We start from the raw sequence: 21546 nt of genomic DNA, 5'->3' as shown, positions 1-21546 counted from the left end.
GAAAGAAAATAGAGGCATACACGCAATTTTCTTTGGAGAGCGAACGGACAACGTACACTGACTGCTACGATAATTCAAGATCTCATCCATCATATACTAGAATAGGGTCTGCAGTCACACACACCTAGAAGTTGTAACGTGGATGAGAATTTAACGACAACTGAACAGCGACACTGTCAAAACAAATAGTTCGCACATGTAAAAGTGACATACTAAAAACGTAACTCGAACGTCGGGAAGATATGTGATGTTATTATGGAAAATACCCAAAAAACAACTCTCTGGCGGGGAATTGAACCCCGGTCTCGAGCGTTTCTAGTCGTTCGCTTTGAATGACAAGCTCGCATACTGACCACTATACTACCAAAGACGGTTATCAGTTGATTTGTTAAGAAATCCGTCTCTTAGACTTGGCTATATTCTGGTGGGTGACGACTTTAGCGCATCTGAGTTCAGTGCGCCACGCCAGTTTGGTGGCAATTTCGGTGCCCGGCCACGGTCGAGCATATCGCGCTCGCTGCTCCCCATTCTTCGTCGTTGGCCAACGGTAGTCTTCTCCAGGGTGTTGCCCCCCACGAATTCCCATACCCAGTCTTCCTCCTTGAAGCCATCGTTCCCTACGGCGGGTGTCTGTTCGCTTCTTCCGACCAACCTGACTACCTGATTTACAACATTCGGTTGTTAGCTCAAAGCGAAGAGCCCGTGTGCAGATACAAGTACGCGGTAGCGCTGCAATGACTAGATCGTGTCGTACTGTACCAATCAGGGGGCGTTTATTATCATTAGTATAGTTTTTATCCTGCTGGATATAGTGTCTTGGTTGGCCAAAGCGACCTGTTGATCATTTACGGAAAGTGCCGAATATACCCAAGTAGCGTTTTCGCCGTCAAGAGGATAGATAGGTTGTTCCTCGAGCAAATAATTGTCACATTAGGGACTCGGTGCCTCCGGTACAGTGGCAATAATGGAACCGACCGAGAGAACCGTCGCAATGATGACAAGGTAGTCGTCCGTAAGCAGCCCACGCGTAACAACGTAGACGCGGGTATACAATCGGATCATGAACACAACGAAAACAACAATGGTGAACCCGTAGTCGGCACGGTACACGGTGTTCGAGTAGTCCTCCGGGTCGACAGAGTTGAACACGAGCCCGTCGAGAGGTGGGCTAGACCGGCTACACCCAGGAATGGTTCTGTGGCGCCATGACTTCGTGTTAGGCCAAATAACTCAGAAAGGGATCTTTTGTTGTCAAGGCTGAAGTTTCAAGGGCTATGAGTCCAAGTAAGATGACGATGTGTATTAACTCGAGAAGTCATTTCAATCAAATGACAAGCTAGAGGTTTTCTATAGCAATATCCGTATTTGTATAGAAATGGAAGGGTAAGGGGGGCTAATGAGGAAACGAATTCGAAGCCTATCGATACTAGGATTCCTTCCGAGTCGAAAGCTGTTAGAACTAGGCCTGCGGTATGGTATATGATGAGGAAAGGGGTAATTCGGCCATAGAACGTGTGTCTTTGTCGCTGTTGGAGTAAGGGAAATACTTGAGCAAGGGGATTGTCCAATACGCCAAGGTATTTATACGAGGTCAATGCGACTCTATAACATTGGAGCCTCGTCTACAGCAACATGAGCGTTGATCCTTTCCGTTCGGGTAGGGCTGACCGTTGAATGCCAAGATCTTCGACAGCCAAATGCGAGCACCCAGATCCAGGAGCCTGCAGACATGCTTCCCCGCCCTTCGCACAACCTCGGGTGGGAATCCCGTCGTTCTAGGGGGTACAGGCTATGCGCATGGGGACAAGATGTGACCACTTCAGAACTTGCCTGTACGCCGCCTCCTCGCATTCAGGAGCTTGAGATATTCCACGTACACACCAAGATGCCAAACGACGATACTGCACCTCCGAGCACCAATGCCCCCAACCTCATACCGGAGGCCATACCCCTCGAGGCAAGCCTGAGGGGGAAGGTCTACGCCATCACGGGTGGTTCCTCTGGCATGGTACGTACTGCCTCTTCAGGCTGAAACATCTCTGTTGGTGAACAGACAGTCCCGTAGCATGCATAGGGGTTTCCAGCGGCAGGAAGCCTAGTTCATAATGGCGTCCAATTCTACGTACATACTTACCAATCACGCACAGGGCTGCTCAACGGCATTAGCGCTAGCGACCTTCGGCGCGTACGTGTCCATCTGCGGGCGAGACGCCGAGCGGCTGGCGCGCGTGGAAGCAGAGCTGGCGTCGGCATGTCGTACCAGCTGGACATCGCGGACGAGGCGCAGGTGGAGGCGTGGGTCCAGGCGACGGTCGGAAGAAGCTGGACGGGGCGGTCAACGCGGCGTCGCTCAAGGCGCCCGAGGCCGTGCCCCTCACCGAGATGCGCGCGTCGACGTGGCAGACCGTCCTGGACGCCAATCTCACGGGCGTCTTCTACAGCATGCGCGCCGAGCTGCGCCGCATGGAGGCCGGCGCCACCCTGGTCAACGTCGGCAGCATCCTCGGCACCGTGGGCATGGAGTGCTACGCCCCCTACACGGCCGCGAAGCACGGCGTGCTCGGGCTGACGCGCGCGGCGGCGAAGGAGTGGGGGCCCAAGGGCATCCGGGTCAACGCGACTGGCCCGTAAGTTGCTGTCTCCCCCTTTCCCTCGCTGTATTAACAGAGAGGATCTTGCTTCTATGCGGCACTTGAGTTGCTTGCCTTGCTTTTGGCAAGAGAGGCAGGGGTGTCGGTTGACTAACAAAAGCGCCAAAAATGCTGACCAGATTCCAACTGCTTTAGGGGCCATACTGCGACGCTCATGTATGATGGGGCGCTGGAACGGCTCAAGGAGGGCGGAGTGACCGAGATACCGGGCGTGGCGGCCGTTACGATCCAGGGACGGGATTGCAGAGGCTCATGAGCAGGCCAAGCCTATCTTGTTCTAGCTGAGTGACTACTCTTCTTTCATTTCGGGCCAGAACCTTCCAGTAGATGGCGGCTGGGTCGTATGATGGCAACCTCGTCGTCGATCTATAGCTGGCTCCTCGTAATTCACATGTTGCATCCATTCACGCTTGCCGATATCTCGTAGGGGCGATTGTCCAGTCATCCGTAGCCCAGGGGGTTACATCAGCCCATGTGTAGAAAACTGGTGTTGCTGAGGACGAGAGAGGGTAGAGTCTCCTGGGAATGGCGGGATGCTAACCTAACAGGGGGACCCAAGCTTATTAATTAAGCAGCTGCAGGGGCAACTTCACTAACACGCCACTCCACCCCACGCTACTCTTTTTTGAGTGGGTGAAGAGTCAACACCAACGAATCGACAAGACAACCAATCTACCTTCTCTTTGGGCGACGATCATCCTGCTATATCTTCCTGCTGAAGAGTGGAAGACGACACCAACATCCGAACATCGGTCAAAGAAGAACGTGCCCGGGAACGCGCCATGTGGTACGCCGCCCCTCCTATCCTAACGGTCCTCTCTACCCGACTACACCACCCAGCTGCTTAGATACCTACCGCCCCCCCGCGGCCGATCTGCCAAACCAACCTGCCCCTACTGACTTTGCCTCGCCCAATAGCAAACACATCCTCAACGCCCAAGTGAGCATCCGCAGCCCGTGCTGCCGGAAGTGGTTCGACTGCGCCGACTGCCACCACGAGCAGGAGTCGCACCCCCTGAAGCAGACGCTGGAGCTCGTCTTCGCCTGCAAGAAGTGTCGCAAGTGCTTCCGCAAGGACGCCCAGGAGTTCGAGGACGCCGACGAGTACTGCCCCCACTGCGACAACCACTTCGTGCTCGAGGCCGTCACGCCCAAGCCCGCCCTCAAGGTCGAGGGCGAGGACGCCCGCGTCGACAACCGCATGCTTAAGGACGACCGCGTCAAGGACGGCAAGCAGGGCGGGGACAGCCTGGGCATGCGCACCGTCTTCGACATCGACAAGGAGGCCGACCGGCTGGGTTGAAGCCGGATCAAGACAAAAGACACAGAGAAGAGGGGAGAGATGGCTAATAATGTATATACCGGCGAGGCATATGATGATACTTGACGAACGACGACCAAATATCTAGTGCCTGAAGGATAAGACCCAGCCAACAGGGGCAATAAATCAAAAGGCCACATAAACTAAGCGCACCGAGGACATTGATGGCGATGGGGAGTATGATACCACTATATAGATTTCACGGAGACGACGCATTGGCAGGAGAAAAGGAACACGGGAAGTTGCTCGAAACGTGTGATTTGACAAGGCAACCGTTGATGCATTCGGGTGTCTTGCTGATAGTGTACAAGTTCGTGAATAGGACCCGTCACTCTATGGCTCTGTCTACCGGTTCCCCCACCAGCCCGGGAACCTCGGAGCAACACCCGTTTCTTCCTGGATAGTCCAGCTGGCCACTAATGAATGTATCATCATCGTCATCATTACTCGCCGCTGCCCTCTCGTCAAAATGGTAGCGCTACCTTGTCCCGGTGTCCGGCCGGTCTTCTTCTTTGCAGCCTCCTCTTGCTTCTCCTCCTCGATGGTCTTGACATAGTTCTCAATGTCCTCCACGGGCAGCATCTCGACCGTCTTGCCGGGCGCCATGATGGCAATCTCGATGTTCTTGGCGCCAGTCTGCACCACCTCTAGTAATGACTTGATGGCCAGTCGGATCGTGGCCTCGCGGTTCATATCCTCCTTGTAGTTTCGCTCTAGGAACTCGCGTACCGTCTTGCTGGAGCGCCCGATGGCATTTGCTTTCCTGTTCGTATGGTTAGTTTCCGCTATGCTGCACACGAGGAAGAGCCCCAGGAGCTATGGTAAAAAAAGGTAAACCAAAGACTGGGGTTGTAGACGTACCATGCAGAGTAGATACCGCTGGGCTCCGTCTGATACAGCCGGGGGACCTTGCTGCCCTTGTCGAACCCCACGATCATGGTGCTGATGCCGAAGGGCCGCACGCCACCGCTCTGCGTGTAGCGCTGCTGCACGCCGGCGACGTACTTGGTGATGTACTCGATGGAGACGGGGTCCTCGACGGTGAGGCGGTGCGACTGGGCCTCGAGGCGGGCCTTGTCGACCAGGATGCGGGCGTCGGCGTTGAGGCCCGCGAACGCCAGGCAGACGTGCGTGTCGAGTAGGCCGATCTTGGAGGGCGTGATGCGAGTGTCCTGCAGCTTCATGGCCGACCGCTTCTCGCAGCCCAGGACCACGATGTCGCTACCCTTGACTCCGACCGCGCAGGTTCCTACATAGCAGCAAGAGACGTCGTGTTAGAAGTGACGATGATGCAAAACGAACGGACGGACGAGCAACTGGGGGTGGGATGTAAATAGTATCGATGCGTACCTCGCTTGACAGCTTCGCCGGCATATTCGACCTGGAAGACGTGTCCATCGGGACTGTAAAGAAAGGTCAGAGTCGGTTCATGGTCGGGCCGGCTTCATTGCAACGCATACCTGAAGACTGCGATGATGGGTACGTATTAGCTTGAGATGCTTAGAGAGAGAGAGGGACAAGAGCCGGCCCAAGCTTACCTGAAAGTGCTCTATCGTAACCCGACGCCATGATTGCAATGCACTGAGAGCGGGTTGGTAAATGGTGCTCGTGAGTTTGGGGTTGACGATGGAATTGTGCGTGGCGTGTTGGGTATCTTGGATCTTTCGTCGACGTCGTTCAGCTTGTTTGGTCTTGGGGGCATGAGGTACAGGCACAGGGCAAGCAAGGCTGCCAGGTTGACGAAGCTCGCAGCTGCGGGTGCACTCCAGCCTGGGAGCTCATCCTCCCCCACTAGCGGGTTAGCTCCAGCCACATTCAATGCGATGTGTCTGACAACTCAGCCACACCATTTATACAGTCCAGCCACATATAATGCATCCGAAAGTAAGTTCAAAGATAGGTTGGTTTGCCTTCACATAATCTGAAGAACCCGGGTCTCGTATAAGTGATACAGGCAGGCCAGCTTCATAGATGCTCAGTACAAGAACCCGGAGCGTACTACTTGGCTCCTACATAAGAGTAGAATTGTGAATGACTTTCCACGCCGAGGCCACTGAATCAGGTCGTCATACCAATCAAACCTCATACATATCACTACACTCATATATCGGGGGATTCAGTGATGATGATATACCCGGCCAAGCAAGCTTGGTCGGCTGTATTGAAGCATAGTCTATCCGTGTCTAGTAACCCGTTACAAGTGTTGACCATGCGATTGTACATCACCAAAATATTTCACCTCTTTTTTCTTTTTCTTTCCTTGTGTCCTGCCCCCGATATAAACTTCGCTGCTCGTAGGGCCCGTCACATAGATAACACCCTCCACCCTCACGCCAAACCATGATCGCCTTTAACCCCGGGCGTATCCATACCAACCGGTACTAAAAGCGTACCAGGCCTTCGCGAATGCAGCCCAAGACGTGAAAGTCATGATCCCATAGATGCTAGTAAACCAGGATCCCCTCGACGGGCAGTCAACAGTCCATCCCGTTGATTCCCGCCGCCATGAACACCAGATTTGATGCATACCAATGCTGCGCCGTCGATGCTGTGCCTGAGAGCGGTACTCAGAAGATAGAGACAAGTGGCGCCTTGATGAGAATATCAAAGACCAAATTCCGCCGTCTGATAAGCCCAAAGCTCCGTTGAACGCTCTAAAAGGGCCCAGCGTCGCTGCTGAGAATCAAATTCTCCAATGCGCTCTGTAATACATTACCGAATGAGAGAAAAACAATAATGTAAGTGGCTGATATCTCTTCCCAGAGCTCCAAGATGCCAAAATGCCAAATCATGATCAACCATAGGTATCGTAGCTCAACAGACTCCGTCGGTCCAGAAAGACGCAGAGCAGGCCACACAGGGCCCGAACCCCCAGGAACACCCTTTTAAATCAAACCAAATAAAGGAAAACGCATTCCGCCATGGCGCTACCCACCGGGACCAAATCTAGTCCGATCCCTGGCGAAAAGACCACAAAACGCCGTGGCACCATGCGAAACGCCTTTGGACAAAGGAAAGCGGCACAATCGCTGCATACGCGACGGGAGCCCCCGTTGCGAACGTGGTGCGCCGAGAATTTCGATTATGCGGCGGAATCCAACTTCAGCACCCGCCGAAGTGAATCCTCCATGAATCGCATCTGCTCCGTCGACGGAGAGTTGGAGGGTGGGCTCTGCATCTGCTGAGCCTTGACGCTGCCGCCGTTCAGCACAGAGGCTGGGAACATGCCACGAGGGAGCTTGGGAGGCGTTTGGGTAGCTCCGGCTGAAGCGGGCTGCTGACGAGGTGGCGTCTGGGGCCGTTGCATACCCCCGTTGCCGCCAGAGAACAGGTATCGCTTCAATGCATCGCTACGATCTGCGTCCAAGTTGTTACGGGCGTTTGTTGGGGTGGTTTGGGCAGGGCCGCTATGGGTTCGTGCGGCCTTGATACGTTCCGAGTAAGGAGTCGAGAATGCTGGCCCAAGGGATTTCCCAGGAGTGCCGTCCAGTTCGGTAGACGAAATGCCCGAAGATGGCATTCGTGCGACAGTAGGGCGCTTTTGAGGGGAAGCGCAGCCGCCCTGGGCACCGTCTGGCATTCCTTGGGTGAATCATGCGGTGGAGAAAACGGGCCTGGAGGAATGGCAGTGATGTTGGAAGAGCTTGCACGGCGGGCAGTGCGCGACTTCTCCGCTCGCTGGGCCTTGAAGAAGATTTCCAAAGGAGATTCTTCATTGCGCGCGACAGGCGGAAGAGGGCTACCTAAGCCGTCTTCTTCCGAATCAGTAGTCGGAGGTGAAGGCTCCTGGCTTGGCCCCGTCGTTGCTGGCTTCTTCTGGCTCGGAGAGTCCGGAGCAGAAGCAGTTCTGACGAGGAAGCTGGGGATAGGCAGCGCAGAAGGGGCCGGCGAGTGGTGGAAGGTTGCGCCGGCGAAGGCGGGAATCTGGCTAGGAGGAAAAGACGGACTTTGACGCTCCTGTTTGACGCTGTTTGCGTGGGCAAGACCTGGAGACGCCGCTCCATTCTTATTGCGGCCCTTGTGCGAATGCTTTCGCTGCTTCCCGTTCGTCGTCTGTGAATTCGGCGCGGCCAAAGCGTCGCCAGCGGCTAGTCTCTGAGGGGTGCTGGGACTGTCGGAGTAACCTTGGCGATAGCTTGCCGCGTCGTTCTCCGACGCATAGTTCTTTTGCGAATTGCCGTTACGACCAGGGCGGCGCCGGCCAGGCGTGTTCTTTGGATGCGGTGATGAGTGCATGATATAATGGACGCTGTGATATTTGTTGTTGTGAAGGTGACATGTATCCAGCTGGATTGAAATAGGGAAAAAATAATGTAAAGACCGAATTGTCTTAGAAAAGAAGAAGAAAGGGCTCGACTCGTTGAAATTGTAAAAGCCTAGGAAGACTTTGAAGAGATGGTTGAGGTCGAGACAGTGTCAGGGGTCGCAGTCAATGCGGATTGCGGGGTGGTTGATGATCAAGACTTGTGTTGCGCAATGCGACAAAGACGAGAGGCAACCGAGAGATTGAAAGATGCCAGAAGAAGTTGTCGGGAGAAAGGTGAGTGTCTTTCGGCTTCTGGCAGTGTTCGGAGAGGAGAGGATAGAGCCGGGATTAGCTTGGCGGACGATGTGCGATTTGCGAATTTGTCTGAATGGGTTGCGGTCGCAAGCTGGATTGGCTCATATTTGTTGTTGATGAGTATGGGAAAGAGGAAGAAACTTGACGATGGCGGGTGGCACAGAAGGGGGAATCAAGGAAACAGCGGCTGAGTTGGGAAGAATGGTGGAGTCGCTCCATTCAATGCTGCTGGTCGCTGTTCGCCGTCGGGTGCGATAACATGGAAGTATCTTTTGTGTCTTTGCCAGCCTTTCTTCGCCCTTGTTTGGTGAGGCAGTACTTGCTTCGAGACCAGCCAGGGGGGCCTAAGTGGCAGCTAACCTTAGCCCAGGCAGTCAGGCGATTCAGCCAAGGCGACTCCAAAGAAATGACGACAGTTGCTGCTAGGTGTCAGATCCTAATACATGTATGGAGAGTGCATGTCCCAGGGTTTACCAGGCAGAACATAGAAAGCACGGTTCGAGTTGAGGTCAAGAGGTTTCAGAACGGATATGAGAATGCAATATTCGCCTTGAATAGCCTGACCACTATATAAAACTTCCGTCTCCATGATGGAGGCAGGAATAGCCTAGATTCCCTACAGCCATGGGCCTTGAATACCTAGCTCAGGTAGCATGGTTGGGTACCTACGGAATCGTCAAAACTCCAGGCAGCTGGCAAGAAAGCGGAACATCCTAGGGAGTGGTGACGGATAAGTGAAGCAGCAGCTTCGCCGAAAAGCAACGTGCTGATGAGGAAGTAGACGAAATATAAGAAGTCATAGTGTTGGGCCTCCTCATCTGGCACCGACCTTGAGAGCTGGATCTACATAGGTGGTTGTTGGGATTGGGATTGGTGATAATGATTGGAATGATAGGTGGATCTTCCACCAATTGATTGCAGCCTTATCTTGACCTGCGTGAGCATGCGTCGGATTGATGGCTGGAGTAGGAAGTGGGAGCAGAAGGAGGGGCAACATTGCTACCTAGCGCATATCGGCAGGCAGCTCAACTGCAACCTCGAAATGTACTGAGCTCGAACACCTTTCAGGCCACCACTTGCGTCTCTTTTAGCATTCATTGCACATCATACGCAACAATCCAGAAATTGTACCGACGAAGCTGACCGTTGGATTCTTCCATTCCAAAAAATCTCGGTGTATTCTGGTAGCCCTCGATTTTTGCGACCTTGTTGCACCTTTGGACTGGAAAAGGCAAACTTATTACTGCCTACCTCTTTATCCAATTTCACTCTCTCATACATAAGTCCACCCTTCCGACACCGACCGGCGATACGCAAACGACCAAAGTTGGCGTATCCTAAACCCAGATCTCCCACGGTATTCTCTTCTCAACTCGAAAAGATAGGGAATCAGTAGAGCTTGAATCCCCGGGCGACTCCCTTCTATCCACCTAGTTGGCGGCCCCCTCCTACAGCTTCCAACCATACCAGCAACATGGCCGACGTCGATATGACCGATGCACCCAGCACCGCCATCGCCAAGAAGGCAAAGTCCGGCGAGGCTGATGCCAAGGGCGAGGGAAAGAAGCGATTTGAGGTTAAGAAGGTACGAGGTTTACTGCTGCTGCTGCTGGCTCTGCCTCCAATCGAGCTTTTGTAAACTGACTTGAATGACTTCATGATTAGTGGAACGCCGTCGCGCTTTGGGCGTGGGATATCGTGGTGGACAACTGCGCCATCTGCCGAAACCACATCATGGACCTTTGCATCGAGTGCCAAGCCAACCAGGCATCGGCTACAAGCGAGGAGTGCACAGTGGCTTGGGGTATTTGCAACGTGAGTACTTTATCAGAAGAATCTACGAAGAGTGGACTTTCTCGTGATCTTGCTCCAGTTCCCGACACCCAAAACTAACAACCCGCCTTTCTGCTAGCACGCTTTCCACTTTCATTGCATCTCACGTTGGCTCAAGGCGCGTCAGGTGTGCCCCTTGGACAACAGAGACTGGGAGTTCCAGAAGTATGGTCGTTGAGAGCATGGCTGGCGTGGAAGAACACGAGGAAACATCTGATTTCGGAACGCTTGGAAAGGGACAAATAGCGGTATGGCAGGACTGGAGTTCCTCCCCGAATCCAAGGCGGTCTTGACAGGCACCGCACTTGTTCTTCGCAACATGCAGTATGATGCAGGCATTCCTGCCCAAGACAGCGATTTTGGTACGGCGGAGCCAAATAGAGTTGTACATGTTATACGAATCCTGATTTGTTAAGTCCCGGCAGTCATCTGCGGCCTTTCTTTTCCCCCTCACGCCCGTAGCTGGTTCCCTATTGCGCAAACATCTTCTCGTCCACCACTATACTCTGATGTGATTGTGCGACTGCTGCCCCGCCTCCGACGGGCAACCACTTGATGGGGTTCTTGTTGAAGAAGGGCCACGGAGGAACAACGACGAGGAAGGTGACGGCGGTGCCGGCTAGTCCGACCTTGAGTGCGAGTGCGATGTCTTGCAGGAAGTAGCCCACGAAGAAGGCAATTGCCTGGATAAGTGGTACATGTCTCTGTCAGTAAAGTCCAAGGTTCTTGATAGGGTAGATGGGTTCAGACATACTCCGACCAACGATAGCATAAGCGTGGAGATGATTTCGGCAAGCTTCTGGCCCTCAAAGTCCTACAGAAATCACTAGTCAGTATGCGACTGCCGAAGCCGATGAGGCATATCACAAGGAGCAGGTAATGGTAGGCTCACAATCTGGCCATCGACCAAGTCTCGAACCTGATCCAGGATTTGTTCTGCCATTGCTGCTGTGGGGGTGTAGAAGATCGCAATCGATGATGGCTTTCCTAAACACACACCAAGACTTTCTTGAGAAGTCACCGGGTCGAGGGCTCGAAGTTCGTGGTTCTGTTGGTGGCTTGTGAATGTATGGTATGCACTGAATGACACGCAGTTGGCATCGTAGCCTCAAGAAGGTACCTTTGGGGGATTGGGTCCACCAGTCTTGGCATTGACTGATGTGGCCAGAGCAGCACAGACAGAGCAGTCAGCAAGGGTGCACGGACCATGGAGCTCAATCCTACATGTAGCGATCGATACTTGATCAGTGGGTGTCGGTCAGCCCTGTCGTCGTCGGCCATTTCGGACGGCGAATTGTTCCAATAGCCCCTCCGACCAATCACGGAATGTCAGCATATCCATGCCATGCCATGCCATGACTCCAATCGCCTATGGATTTGCAGACAGCAGTTGTCGGTGGTCACACCCGCTACTGCTAGTATGACTTCATCTCACTCTCGATATCTCAAACACCTGCTATCCCCCCGGGCAATCCTAGGCCATTGCCAGCACACCGCCGTATGCCACCATGTGCTCTATTCCGGGTGACTGCTATTCCGCGATTTGGTCAACAAAATCCCTCAAAGGGCCCTCGGTCAGAGTAAGCAGAGATCACGAGGAAATTCCAAGTTCACTCGTACGTCCCAAACCTAGTCATTGGCTTTTGGTCCCGGGTGGCATTGACGGAAGATGCTGCCGACAGGGCGGTAGACGTTGCCGACCGGAAAGGTGAGATGGCTTGTCTACTAGCATGTACATGTATGGAAAGGAACAAGCCGACTCTACACTAATGAGCGACTGTCAGTCGGTAGATGCTAACCGTAACGATATATTAATGCGACGGCCTCGTCATACATAAAGGTCTGGATCTTGGAGGCCATTGCCCTTGATCAAGCCCCTTCGGGCGCAACTTGCGACATTCGGTGCGAACCCACGTGGTTATACTTTGGGCCCATGGGGAGATATCATGGGGATGGCGACAGCAGGCAGGACTAATGAAAAGGCTTGTGCTGTGGGAACTGGAGAAGACTGCATGCAGCGCAACGGTTTGTTGGTGGTAGCAGGTCTATCGATGTGGAAGTCTGCGCCGGACGTGGAGTATGCAGCAGTTAGACAGACTCGGATGCAATTAGAGTCACGTCTAACTCTAGGGCGGACGAGAGAGCAGGGAATGATCTCGTTGGTTCTTGTTTCTTAAAGCCATGGACAGGGGTTCATGACCAGTCCACCGCCCACTAGCATCTAACCTCTGGGGCAGTCTTCTTCCACAAAGAAATGCTGGAAATGGTCTTTTCTTTCACCTCGACCTCGCCTTTCCAGAGTCAGGCTCCGTGACTCCACTTCAGGCTATCTAAAGATTTTCTGTCAAGCACGAGCCAGATGGGCCACTCGTCTGTCACGTTGTTTTGGCTTCCGTCCATAGAAGAAATGCTTAAGACTAATCAAACCACAACAACGCATCGTTCGTCTGAACAATCCCTTATTTCTCCAGAGCCCGGTCTCTCGCCAATTCGTTTATATTGAGCGCCTCAAGACCCTTTTCCTGACTGTATACCTGACCGAGAGTCCCCATGATCTTGCTTGTGCAGCTTTTTGCTGTTTCGAAACCATAACTTTGGTTTGGACAGAACCCAGCTCTCGGCGCCGACAGCTGCAGCCGCTACTGTCCAGGACTGAGAAAAAGAAAGCCCTGACCTCATAACTCACCTTCTTGGCAGTACTTATTAACCTACCTACTTTCCCCGGCTTGCGTGCACTCATAGTCAGCAAATAAAGAAAAGGATCAAAAGTCTTGTCCCCTTGCGCTTCCTCTCTCGTTTTTCCCATCCTCGCTTCACGCTTCCCGTCTACAACCCACAATCGCATATCTCCGGTCGCAACCATCTGCTGAGCAATCACCCCGTCTGTCGCATTCCCGTTTCCCCAGGTACCTTCGCCACCAAGCTCCGACAGGACAATCGCACAAAACCTTCTCGAGCTGCCACGAAGCTTCAGCAGCAGCTCGCCACCACACCAAGCTCTCTTTCGCGGCCGACAGACCGCATCATTCTCCCAAAGTCACCAAGTTGGCGGGCCTCAGCAGCAAACAGTTTTCCTTCTCTCGACCGCTCTTAGGCCCTCTGTTCTGGGTCTATAGCGGCGTCAACAAGAAGCCTCCTTAACTGGTTGTACCCACACGCCTAGTCTGATCCAACTTACGAAATCCCGTTCTCTTTTTTTCGCGAACAGAGCCTTCCTATCTGGAACGCTGCCACGGTTCTCTTGCGCCCTCTTGCGCTGGTGCCTCGACAAAACCGGTCCTGTAGTCGGCGTGCTGCCACGCCTGCTGCTGCGTGCAAAAGCCCGATAGCTTAGTGCGCGGTTCAGTATGGTTGCCTTCCCTTGACTTCCTGCGGAGGGCTTTTCCTTGTCTCTTTTATAGAATTGGCAGGTTCTGTTCAGTTTGATACAGCCAAAATCACTAAAAAGACCCAACCACACCAAGTCGGCGACACTCGCCGCCTCGACACACATCCCGATAATAGACTGAAGAGTCCAACATGTCGGAGCACGAAGAAATCTCGAGAGGGGAAGCGGGTATGATACCCCTGTCCCGGAACTGGACGACCACCGCCACCAGAGCGCGTCTGTCCAGAGACCTGATCGGCCTCGACGAGGCACAGTGGACACCCTGTATGGCGCGCGCCACTTGGAGACGCCCCCTGATATTCGTGTGCGCGACTTCGAGGAAGCCATTGCGGACGATGAAGGGGATGATATGTCCCCCACTCGACCTCGAAGCCGACGCCCTACCGTTGACACCGTCAACGATGGGCGCTCCCTGTCGCCCCCAAACTCGGTCAAAGCTTTCGCTGAAGCACGCCGTCGAGGACGTGCATATTCCACCAACAACAAGGAAGGCGAGGATACCAAGGAGGACGGTGAGAAGCTGCACCTAGCTCGTACTTTCTCCGGTGGCAGTCGCCAAAGTGTGCGCAGCTACCGCTCAGTCCGCAGCAAGCACACCGTGGCCGATGACGCTGCCAGCATGGGCACGAACCGGACAGCAGAGGAGGATGTCTGCTTCCCTATGAACGACGAACACCGACAAGACAGGCTGTACATCGACTTCGACTACCTGGAGAACTTTATCGCCGCCGAGAATGCAGCTCGCAAAGAGGAACTCGATGCTACGAACGCCACCAAAATATTTCCAAGCCTCCAGACCGAGCAATTCCGTTCTCCTTCGCCAATGATCACAGCCGACGGCGATATCTACCAGCTCCCCACCGGAACCGGCATGGCCGACGAGAAGCAGGTCGAGGAAACGGCAGTGAAATCCGACGCCGAAGCGCCGAAACAAGATCCGGTTGACCCTAACAGATTCAGCTTCTTCTCGACCGCTTGGGAATCTACGATCCATGCTGCAGAATTTGGCGACCTCGTTCTGCCCGGGAGAATGTCCGAGGGCTGTTCCAATTCCCCGCCGACGTCAACGATGGTGTCTGGTGGCTGAATATGAACAGTCCCACAGAGGAGGAAGTCCGCACCATCTGCAAGGCTTTTGGCGTTCATCCCTTGACGATCGAGGACATTACGACCCAGGAGGCACGCGAGAAGATTGAGTTGTTTCCCTCGTACTACTTTGCCTGTTTCAGGTCCTTCAGCGTCACCCAAGAAGAGGACGGACCCGACTACGAGCCTTTCAATCTCTACGTCATCGTCTTTCGCGAGGGGACCCTCAGCTTCAGCTTCGAGCCCAACAGCCATGCCTCTCTTGTGCGGAAGAGAATTACGATGCTGAAGGAGTATGTGTCGCTGAGCAGTGATTGGATTTGCTATGCCTTGATGTAGGTTACCCTAACTTGTCACAGTCCATCGGCGATTCACGATGCTAACCATATTTCTAGTGACAATATTGTGGACTCCTTCGCCCCAGCTATCCATAGAATTGAGCTGATCACAGAAGGCATCGAGGATTCTGTGTTTGTTGCACGCGCCGACGACATGCACTCCTTCCTCCGGAGAATCGGCGCGGTTCGCAAGAACACTCTCGGCTTGATGCGCATCCTCGGCGGCAAGGCCGACGTGCTCAAGGGGTTCACCAAGAGGTGCAACGAAAACTACAAAGTCACTCCTCGGATGGACATCGGCATGTATCTTGGCGACATTCAGGACCATGTTGTCACGATGATGACAAACCTGACGCATTTCGAAAAGATTTTGTCCCGCGCCCACAGCAACTACCTCGCCCAGTTGACGATTGACAGCATTGCCCAGGGAACCAAGACCAACGAAGTCCTCAGCAAGATCACCTTCTTGGCTTCGGTTATTGTCCCGTTGAACGTTGTTACTGGTCTCTTCGGCATGAACGTGCACGTTCCTTGGCAGGATATCGACAATCTGCATGCCTTCATTGCGATTCTCTGCTCGTTGGTGGGCTTTGTTCTCATAGCGTTATTGGTAGCCCGAAAGGCACGATACATCTAGGCGGGCGGGCATTGGTGTCATTTTTGGTCGTTGGCCGGAGAAGGGCATTGGGCGCTGTTTCCTTCTCTTTTCTTTTTTGTTATCTCCATTTTACTCCGTCGTAATGGTGATGGTAATGATGATCTTCAGAGGTACGCTGTTGATGAACAAGTAGACATGGAAGCCTAAGCATTGCGAAGTCTTATCAGGGGCGAGGCAAGCCATGACAGATAGACGACAATACATAAATTCTAGAAGACGTCCGAAGGTGTAACGTGAGGAGGCCCAGAGGTATTTGCTTTTGTGCCAGGACTTGCTTGGGTCCTATGGAAACGACTGTCATTCGTTGCAATACGGCTTACCCAAAAGTGTAATCTCCTACTACACGCGCACAACATCCGATACGAATCCGTCGAATAAGACGGCGAGGCCGGCTGGTGTTGCTCTCCACCTCCTCGGTAACCCCACCGACCATCCCTGCAGGCTGCAGCCCTACGAGGCGGATGACCCAAACGACAGGTTGAGTGTCTCGGTTATGCCCGCTTGTCCATGGAAGCAAAGCCCCGCCCGACATACGATATACGACATCCATACGCAGGCACAGTGCCATGGCACAGGCTGATTGGTCGAGTGCCCAGACGGTCTGACTGGCCATGGTCGAGGAGCCATCTGCCAGGAAACCGGCTCGTATTATGTGTCCAATCCCACCATGGTATCGCAGCTTTACACCGGATGTTTCGCACGCGGGGCATTTGCACCGGCAAGGCTGGCAGCGCGGAATACGCCTGCGATCCCGACGGTCCAGTTCTTGGTCACTGCCACTGCCGACGCATGCGGATGATGCGAATGATGCAGAGCACGCAAACACGACATGGCAGGGATGCAGAGGAGAGGCTGACGAAAGATCCGGCAAACCAGAGGCAATGAGACGTGAGATGTCAGCCGTGGCTCACCGGGATTTTCTAGAACGTGTCCGACACTTTCAACAGCTGTTTCATCAAGTTCCCATATGTGTGATGATGTTCACTGCACTTGTGCGTTTTGATTGGCCCCGGCCTCTCAATTATGCCCCCTGCAGTTCATATTCGTCTTCTATATGACCCCCCCAGCTGAGCAGCACCCCCCCCCCATTCTGCTCTTGGGGTCTGAATCTCTCTCCCCTATTGACGACTTGAAGATACCTTATCCCGGCGAACCGTTAGACACCTGACCCTCCCTCCCTATTGCTTACGCTGGGGCACTTTGGTGCGAACGCTCCCTCCCTTCTGTCCGAATGATAATTAGCCATCATACCTTAAACGCCGTAGCGGCCTTTTGCCCCAATTCTCCCTTCCTTCTTGAATTGGCTATACGATGTCGCGGTTATGGTCGGGCACCTACTACACCTGAAGAAGCAACCTCATCCCTAGACGACGTTATGCATCGGCCATGAAGAAGGAAGGGCGACGCCTCTCTTCGTTTTCACTTCTAGTATTTGTCTGACATTTCGGTTCTTGTTTCGGCTTGCCCTTCTTCGTGGACTACTGCAGCCAACATCTTCGTACCGAGAGGGGCTTTCATCTCCGACCAACCAATAAGCATATTGAAGAGAAAGCTTTGACGGCATGGTGGGCGTCAAAGGGAAATACAAGGGCTGCAACACTTGTCGTGTAAGGCGAGTCAAGGTAAGTCGGCGACGCCCCCTTCTATCGTTTCCCTAATACCAATCCGAGCGTTCGGGAGAACGCCAAAGCGGACCTTCTGCTGACTTGTTCGTCCTCTTCGCCTTCCGCTCGACCCAGTGTGACAATACACGCCCCTTTTGCAAGAAATGTACAGACCACGGCCGCGCCTGCGAGGGTTACGAGCGCGAGATCGTCTTCATCGTCGGCACCGTCGACGACAAGGGGCGCTGCGCCTCGCATCCGCCCAGAAACCTCGCCAACCGCACGCCTCCTCCTCCCCCTTCGCCGTCGCGGGCCAACTCCAGAAAGAAGCAAGCCAAGGCGGCGGCGGTGGCGGCGGCAGCTGCTGATGGCGCCACCATCGGCTCCTTTTCTTCATCGCCCGGTTCCTCGGTAGCCTCGCCGCAACTGTCGCTGCGCGAGACGGCCTCTGCTTCTCCTTCGTCTTTCACTCCCTCGGCATCCGGCCATGGTAGGGGCGGCTCCTTTGCGACTACTCTCGGGGGGGTCAGCGTTGTCGGCGCTAGTGGCCACAGCAGCAATAGCACCTCGACGGTGGCGCAGGTGCCGACGGCCACGACGATGGCGAACCTGGAGCCCCTCGAACCTCTGATGCCTGCATGGGACGACGGCGATGCGGTCGCGCTGGTGTCGGCTGCTTCGCCCATGGCGCCCAGCTTCTACCGAGCCCGCTTTTTGGCCCTGTGGACACAACAGCTCGACGCCGTCCTCAAATCCCTCGACTCCATGACGCCCGAGGGCCAGCTGACGTTGAACCTGCCGCCCTCGCGCCACCGTGACGCGGCGGCAGCCATGGCGGCGCCGGCGCCGGACGAAGTAGGGTTTCGCCTGAGTGCGCAATGCTTCGTACACGTCCCCTCCGGCGCACTGGACGATGCGACGATATACCGCGCCGGCGGGCCCGGTCCTTGGTTTTCGTCACTGATGCCGGCGACCGCCATATCGGAGGCTGTGTGTCTCTTTCTCTACGAGGTAGGCAACGTGTGCTCGTCTTCTTCTTCCTTTTCCCTAGAGTGCTTCTCAGTCGTATTGTGGAAGGAGGGAGTGTACCTGACATTTATCGCTGTACTGATTTGTCTTGATATTGCTAGCATAACGCATCAGCTGCTCGTAGCAGCCAGCCGCCATGGCGGGACCCCACGATTCTTGCAGATCCCATCCTCAGCCTCGGGCCACTGCATTTCCAGAACTTCCCATCACATCATCTTTTCGCTCGAGTGTACCGACCGAATGCTGTAAGTCGAACACCTTTTTCTCAATAAAACTCCGATTAGTTCCTCTATTTGCCCTCGTACACTGTAACATCCGATTCCTGACCATTGTGTCCTATGTATGAACAGATCATGACCTCGCTCCTCGCCCGCACGCCTTGCCACCTCGCTTCCCCCGAATGGACCACTGTCCCCTACGAGGTGCACCCTAAGAGCTTCCTGGACTCGCTCTTTGACGTCATCTCCGTCATCTCCTCCATCTTCCACCACGCCGACCGCATTCTGCCGCTGCCGCCCGCCACGCTGGGCCGCCGCCTCAAAGCCAAGGACCTACTGAGCAACTGTCTCGGCATCGAGGCCCAGCTGGCGCGGTGGTACGCCGGTATTGAGAGGGCGGCGGCCGGAAACCATGACATGCCGCTCCTCTACTGGATCCACGGCAGTCTGAACTTAGGCAGATGTGGCGGCGGCGGTGGGACAGGCGGCAGCAGGATGGGAGCCGCTGTAGAAGGCCGGATAGAGCGGCAAAGACATGCGCAGATCCCCTTCGCCGGTACTTACGACTTTGCCAGCACCGTCATCGGCCTCGGCCACGTGTACTATTGGACGTCATTGATGCTGCTGTACGAGTGCATGGCGGCGCTCATAGATGCCGTCTTGTACGACGGCAGTGGCACCTCTTCGGACCCTTTTACGGATACTTCGGGCGCCGGGTTTTCTTCTTCTTCAGGTCTGACAAGGGGAAGCGTAGTCGTGTCCGCGGCACTAGGGAGCGGCTGCAAGGACCTTTTGCCGCCCGGGTGCGAGGCTGCACGCTACCAGGTGCGAGAGCGCCGCAAATTGGCGGCCAACATCTGCCGGAGTCTGGACTGGATGATTGGGTCGCCCTCAATATCACCACCACCGCCACCAACACCACGGGAAGAAGGAGACCAGCAACCACAAGTAGATGCTGCTGCGGTGGTAGGAGGCCACCCGGACTTGGCTCTCGCGCCACTGCACGTCGTCGAGAGCTTCTACGGCGCACTCTGGAGTCCCGACGGCCGCGACGGCGAGCTCGAGCGCATGTGGTGTCGCGATTTCCGGCGGCGGCTCGAGCAAAGGGGCCGGGAGGTTGAGGCGTGGATTGGGGGCCGCCGGGGCTGGCTCCAGGTCGGGCGGTTCGGATGAAAAAAAAAAGTTTGATTTAATCGCTCACTTCTTGGGGGCTGGCGGCCTGGGCTGCATAGCAACGAATGCGGTGGGGGCGGCGGGAAAAGGGGGCCGGAACCGGTGAAGGTGTTCCGTTTACTTGGAAATGAGTGACGCACGCAAAATGAAGGGGTGTTTTATTGTTGTTTGTTTTGTTCTATGCTGTTCTATTTACTGGTCGTTGGGCTCTTACGATTGTTGTACCAAGCTCTTCATGTATTATTATATACATTGGTTTAAGGGGTTAGTTCGGCACAGATTTGCTCTTAGCTGGAGTTGGTTGACCCGGAGTGTTTTATGGTAAACCTTTCCGCGACTCGGTCCAGGACTCTTCCACCAGGAGGCCGGAATGGAAGAAGCAAGTTCCATCAGCGTGCTCCTTAAGATTTTCTGGTTGTTGTGATTCATTCACGTGCCATTTTCTATGTTGCTGCCTGTTGCACGTTTTGCTATTTGCTTTACTGGCGCAACTGTATATGGTGTGTACGTGGGCTATATACTTTCGGCCATACATGAGCGCAACCTTGCAGAGACCTGCACAGACCGATGCTGGTTTCACACTCCGGCGTTCAACCTACCTCCCAATCACCTGTGTCATCGCCAATGTCCCAGCGATTAGGGGCATTACCAGCCTAACAAGATTCAGCCGCCTCCACCGTTGAGCATACTCCTCGGCCTTCTCTACTTGACCGCTGCCCACCGAGTGCGCGCCCGACTTATCCTCCCCCTTGCCTCCTGTGGCCTCTTTGCCAAGCGAGGCGATGCGTTCGTTGATGGGCTGCATGTTGACGGCCGAGTGCACGACGTTGACGGCATGGCACGCCGCGGCGATGGCAAACGGCTTCCAATTGCCGCCTATGGAAGCGGCTGCCCACGCTGCGGCCCCGTAGCCTGCGATGCCCAGCGTGCTGATGGGCCGGAAGAAATTGTTGCCCACCGCCCAGAAGACGGGCCACTGCCGGCCTAGCAGGCGCGCGCGCTCGGCGTGCGAAGGGGAGCGCGGCGCGGGAAAGTCAACTAGCAGCGCCGGCACGCCCATGAACGATTGCGTGACGGCGTTCCCTGTGGAGGCAGTCAAGTTAATAGGGGAAGTCCGGGCGAACAACACAGAGAGAGGCGGGGGTAGCAAGAGAAGAGACATACCGACAAGGATGAACGAGTACGCGATGGTTGCGCCCGTGACAGCTTTCATTGTCGTGGTATCGGCCATGGCTGGGAACTTGTCAGAAAGGGTTTGTGAGTGGGTGCGTTTCGATGGGGAAGATGATGGAATTGTCGGCTTCCTGTCTTACGTGATCGCTATTAACAGACAAATGTGGTAAGCAACCGGACTTCTCCGAATCTCACAGCATACATAGAGGCAGGGAATTGATGACCACAGTCAAGATGCGTAACCAAATGTCGGGGCTCTCGAGGAGTCCTCGGGAAAATTCTCGAAGTTATAGTATAAAACCAGAAACGGGGTTGGTACAATGCAGGGTCGCAAGGGTTCAAGGTCAGATGTGGCACGTTGAGCTTGGCCCTGAACTGTCTGTGTTAGCCCCGGGCGTGGTTCAGCCGGTGCGAACTCTGCGGCAGTCCGAAAAGTGTCCGAAAAGCATCCAAGCCCAAGTCCATGTGATGGGTCTATCAGCTCCGGGCGAGCTTCACCAGCCAAGCCAAATT

At 54.6% G+C, this 21546-nt stretch overlaps 9 protein-coding genes across 9 annotated transcripts; 5 read left to right on the top strand and 4 right to left on the bottom strand.

Annotated features, from left to right (window-relative positions):
* Positions 1-1885: 1885 nt before the first annotated feature.
* On the top strand, positions 1886-2907 carry PG994_013856 (NAD(P)-binding protein; the record flags this gene model as incomplete). The annotated part of the gene is made up of 3 exons (XM_066865265.1): positions 1886-2008; positions 2173-2627; positions 2787-2907. 3 exons carry the CDS (start codon positions 1886-1888, stop codon positions 2905-2907), a joined length of 699 nt encoding a protein of 232 aa, XP_066708394.1.
* A 526-nt stretch (positions 2908-3433) lies between these two features.
* PG994_013855 (zinc finger protein) lies at positions 3434-3954 on the top strand (the record flags this gene model as incomplete). Its single annotated transcript, XM_066865264.1, has 2 exons — positions 3434-3438; positions 3570-3954. The coding sequence occupies 2 exons, from the start codon at positions 3434-3436 to the stop codon at positions 3952-3954; spliced, it is 390 nt and encodes a 129-aa protein (XP_066708393.1).
* Positions 3955-4317: 363 nt separating this feature from the next.
* PG994_013854 (proteasome component PRE6) lies at positions 4318-5541 on the bottom strand (the record flags this gene model as incomplete). The annotated part of the gene is made up of 5 exons (XM_066865263.1): positions 4318-4735; positions 4834-5221; positions 5323-5375; positions 5433-5439; positions 5511-5541. The coding sequence occupies 5 exons, from the start codon at positions 5539-5541 to the stop codon at positions 4318-4320; spliced, it is 897 nt and encodes a 298-aa protein (XP_066708392.1).
* Positions 5542-7054: 1513 nt separating this feature from the next.
* Positions 7055-8208, bottom strand: PG994_013853 (uncharacterized protein; the record flags this gene model as incomplete). The annotated part of the gene is made up of 2 exons (XM_066865262.1): positions 7055-7554; positions 7623-8208. 2 exons carry the CDS (start codon positions 8206-8208, stop codon positions 7055-7057), a joined length of 1086 nt encoding a protein of 361 aa, XP_066708391.1.
* A 1799-nt stretch (positions 8209-10007) lies between these two features.
* On the top strand, positions 10008-10544 carry PG994_013852 (uncharacterized protein; the record flags this gene model as incomplete). The annotated part of the gene is made up of 3 exons (XM_066865261.1): positions 10008-10118; positions 10199-10348; positions 10446-10544. 3 exons carry the CDS (start codon positions 10008-10010, stop codon positions 10542-10544), a joined length of 360 nt encoding a protein of 119 aa, XP_066708390.1.
* Positions 10545-10836: 292 nt separating this feature from the next.
* PG994_013851 (uncharacterized protein) lies at positions 10837-11309 on the bottom strand (the record flags this gene model as incomplete). Its single annotated transcript, XM_066865260.1, has 3 exons — positions 10837-11049; positions 11121-11180; positions 11259-11309. 3 exons carry the CDS (start codon positions 11307-11309, stop codon positions 10837-10839), a joined length of 324 nt encoding a protein of 107 aa, XP_066708389.1.
* Positions 11310-13885: 2576 nt separating this feature from the next.
* PG994_013850 (CorA-like Mg2+ transporter) lies at positions 13886-15815 on the top strand (the record flags this gene model as incomplete). The annotated part of the gene is made up of 4 exons (XM_066865259.1): positions 13886-13922; positions 14003-14786; positions 14852-15175; positions 15236-15815. 4 exons carry the CDS (start codon positions 13886-13888, stop codon positions 15813-15815), a joined length of 1725 nt encoding a protein of 574 aa, XP_066708388.1.
* Positions 15816-17398: 1583 nt separating this feature from the next.
* PG994_013849 (uncharacterized protein) lies at positions 17399-19860 on the top strand (the record flags this gene model as incomplete). Its single annotated transcript, XM_066865258.1, has 4 exons — positions 17399-17458; positions 17603-18451; positions 18571-18714; positions 18820-19860. The coding sequence occupies 4 exons, from the start codon at positions 17399-17401 to the stop codon at positions 19858-19860; spliced, it is 2094 nt and encodes a 697-aa protein (XP_066708387.1).
* A 595-nt stretch (positions 19861-20455) lies between these two features.
* On the bottom strand, positions 20456-21091 carry PG994_013848 (uncharacterized protein; the record flags this gene model as incomplete). Its single annotated transcript, XM_066865257.1, has 1 exon — positions 20456-21091. The coding sequence occupies one exon, from the start codon at positions 21089-21091 to the stop codon at positions 20456-20458; it is 636 nt and encodes a 211-aa protein (XP_066708386.1).
* Positions 21092-21546: the final 455 nt, after the last annotated feature.

Source organism: Apiospora phragmitis, assembly GCF_038363925.1.
Source record: "Apiospora phragmitis strain CBS 135458 chromosome Unknown utg000013l:1.0-2965645.0:1.0-2969333.0, whole genome shotgun sequence".
Lineage (NCBI taxonomy): Eukaryota > Fungi > Ascomycota > Sordariomycetes > Amphisphaeriales > Apiosporaceae > Apiospora > Apiospora phragmitis.
The sequence above is the reverse complement of the archived record's forward strand: the minus strand, read 5'-3'. Positions and strand labels throughout refer to the sequence as shown.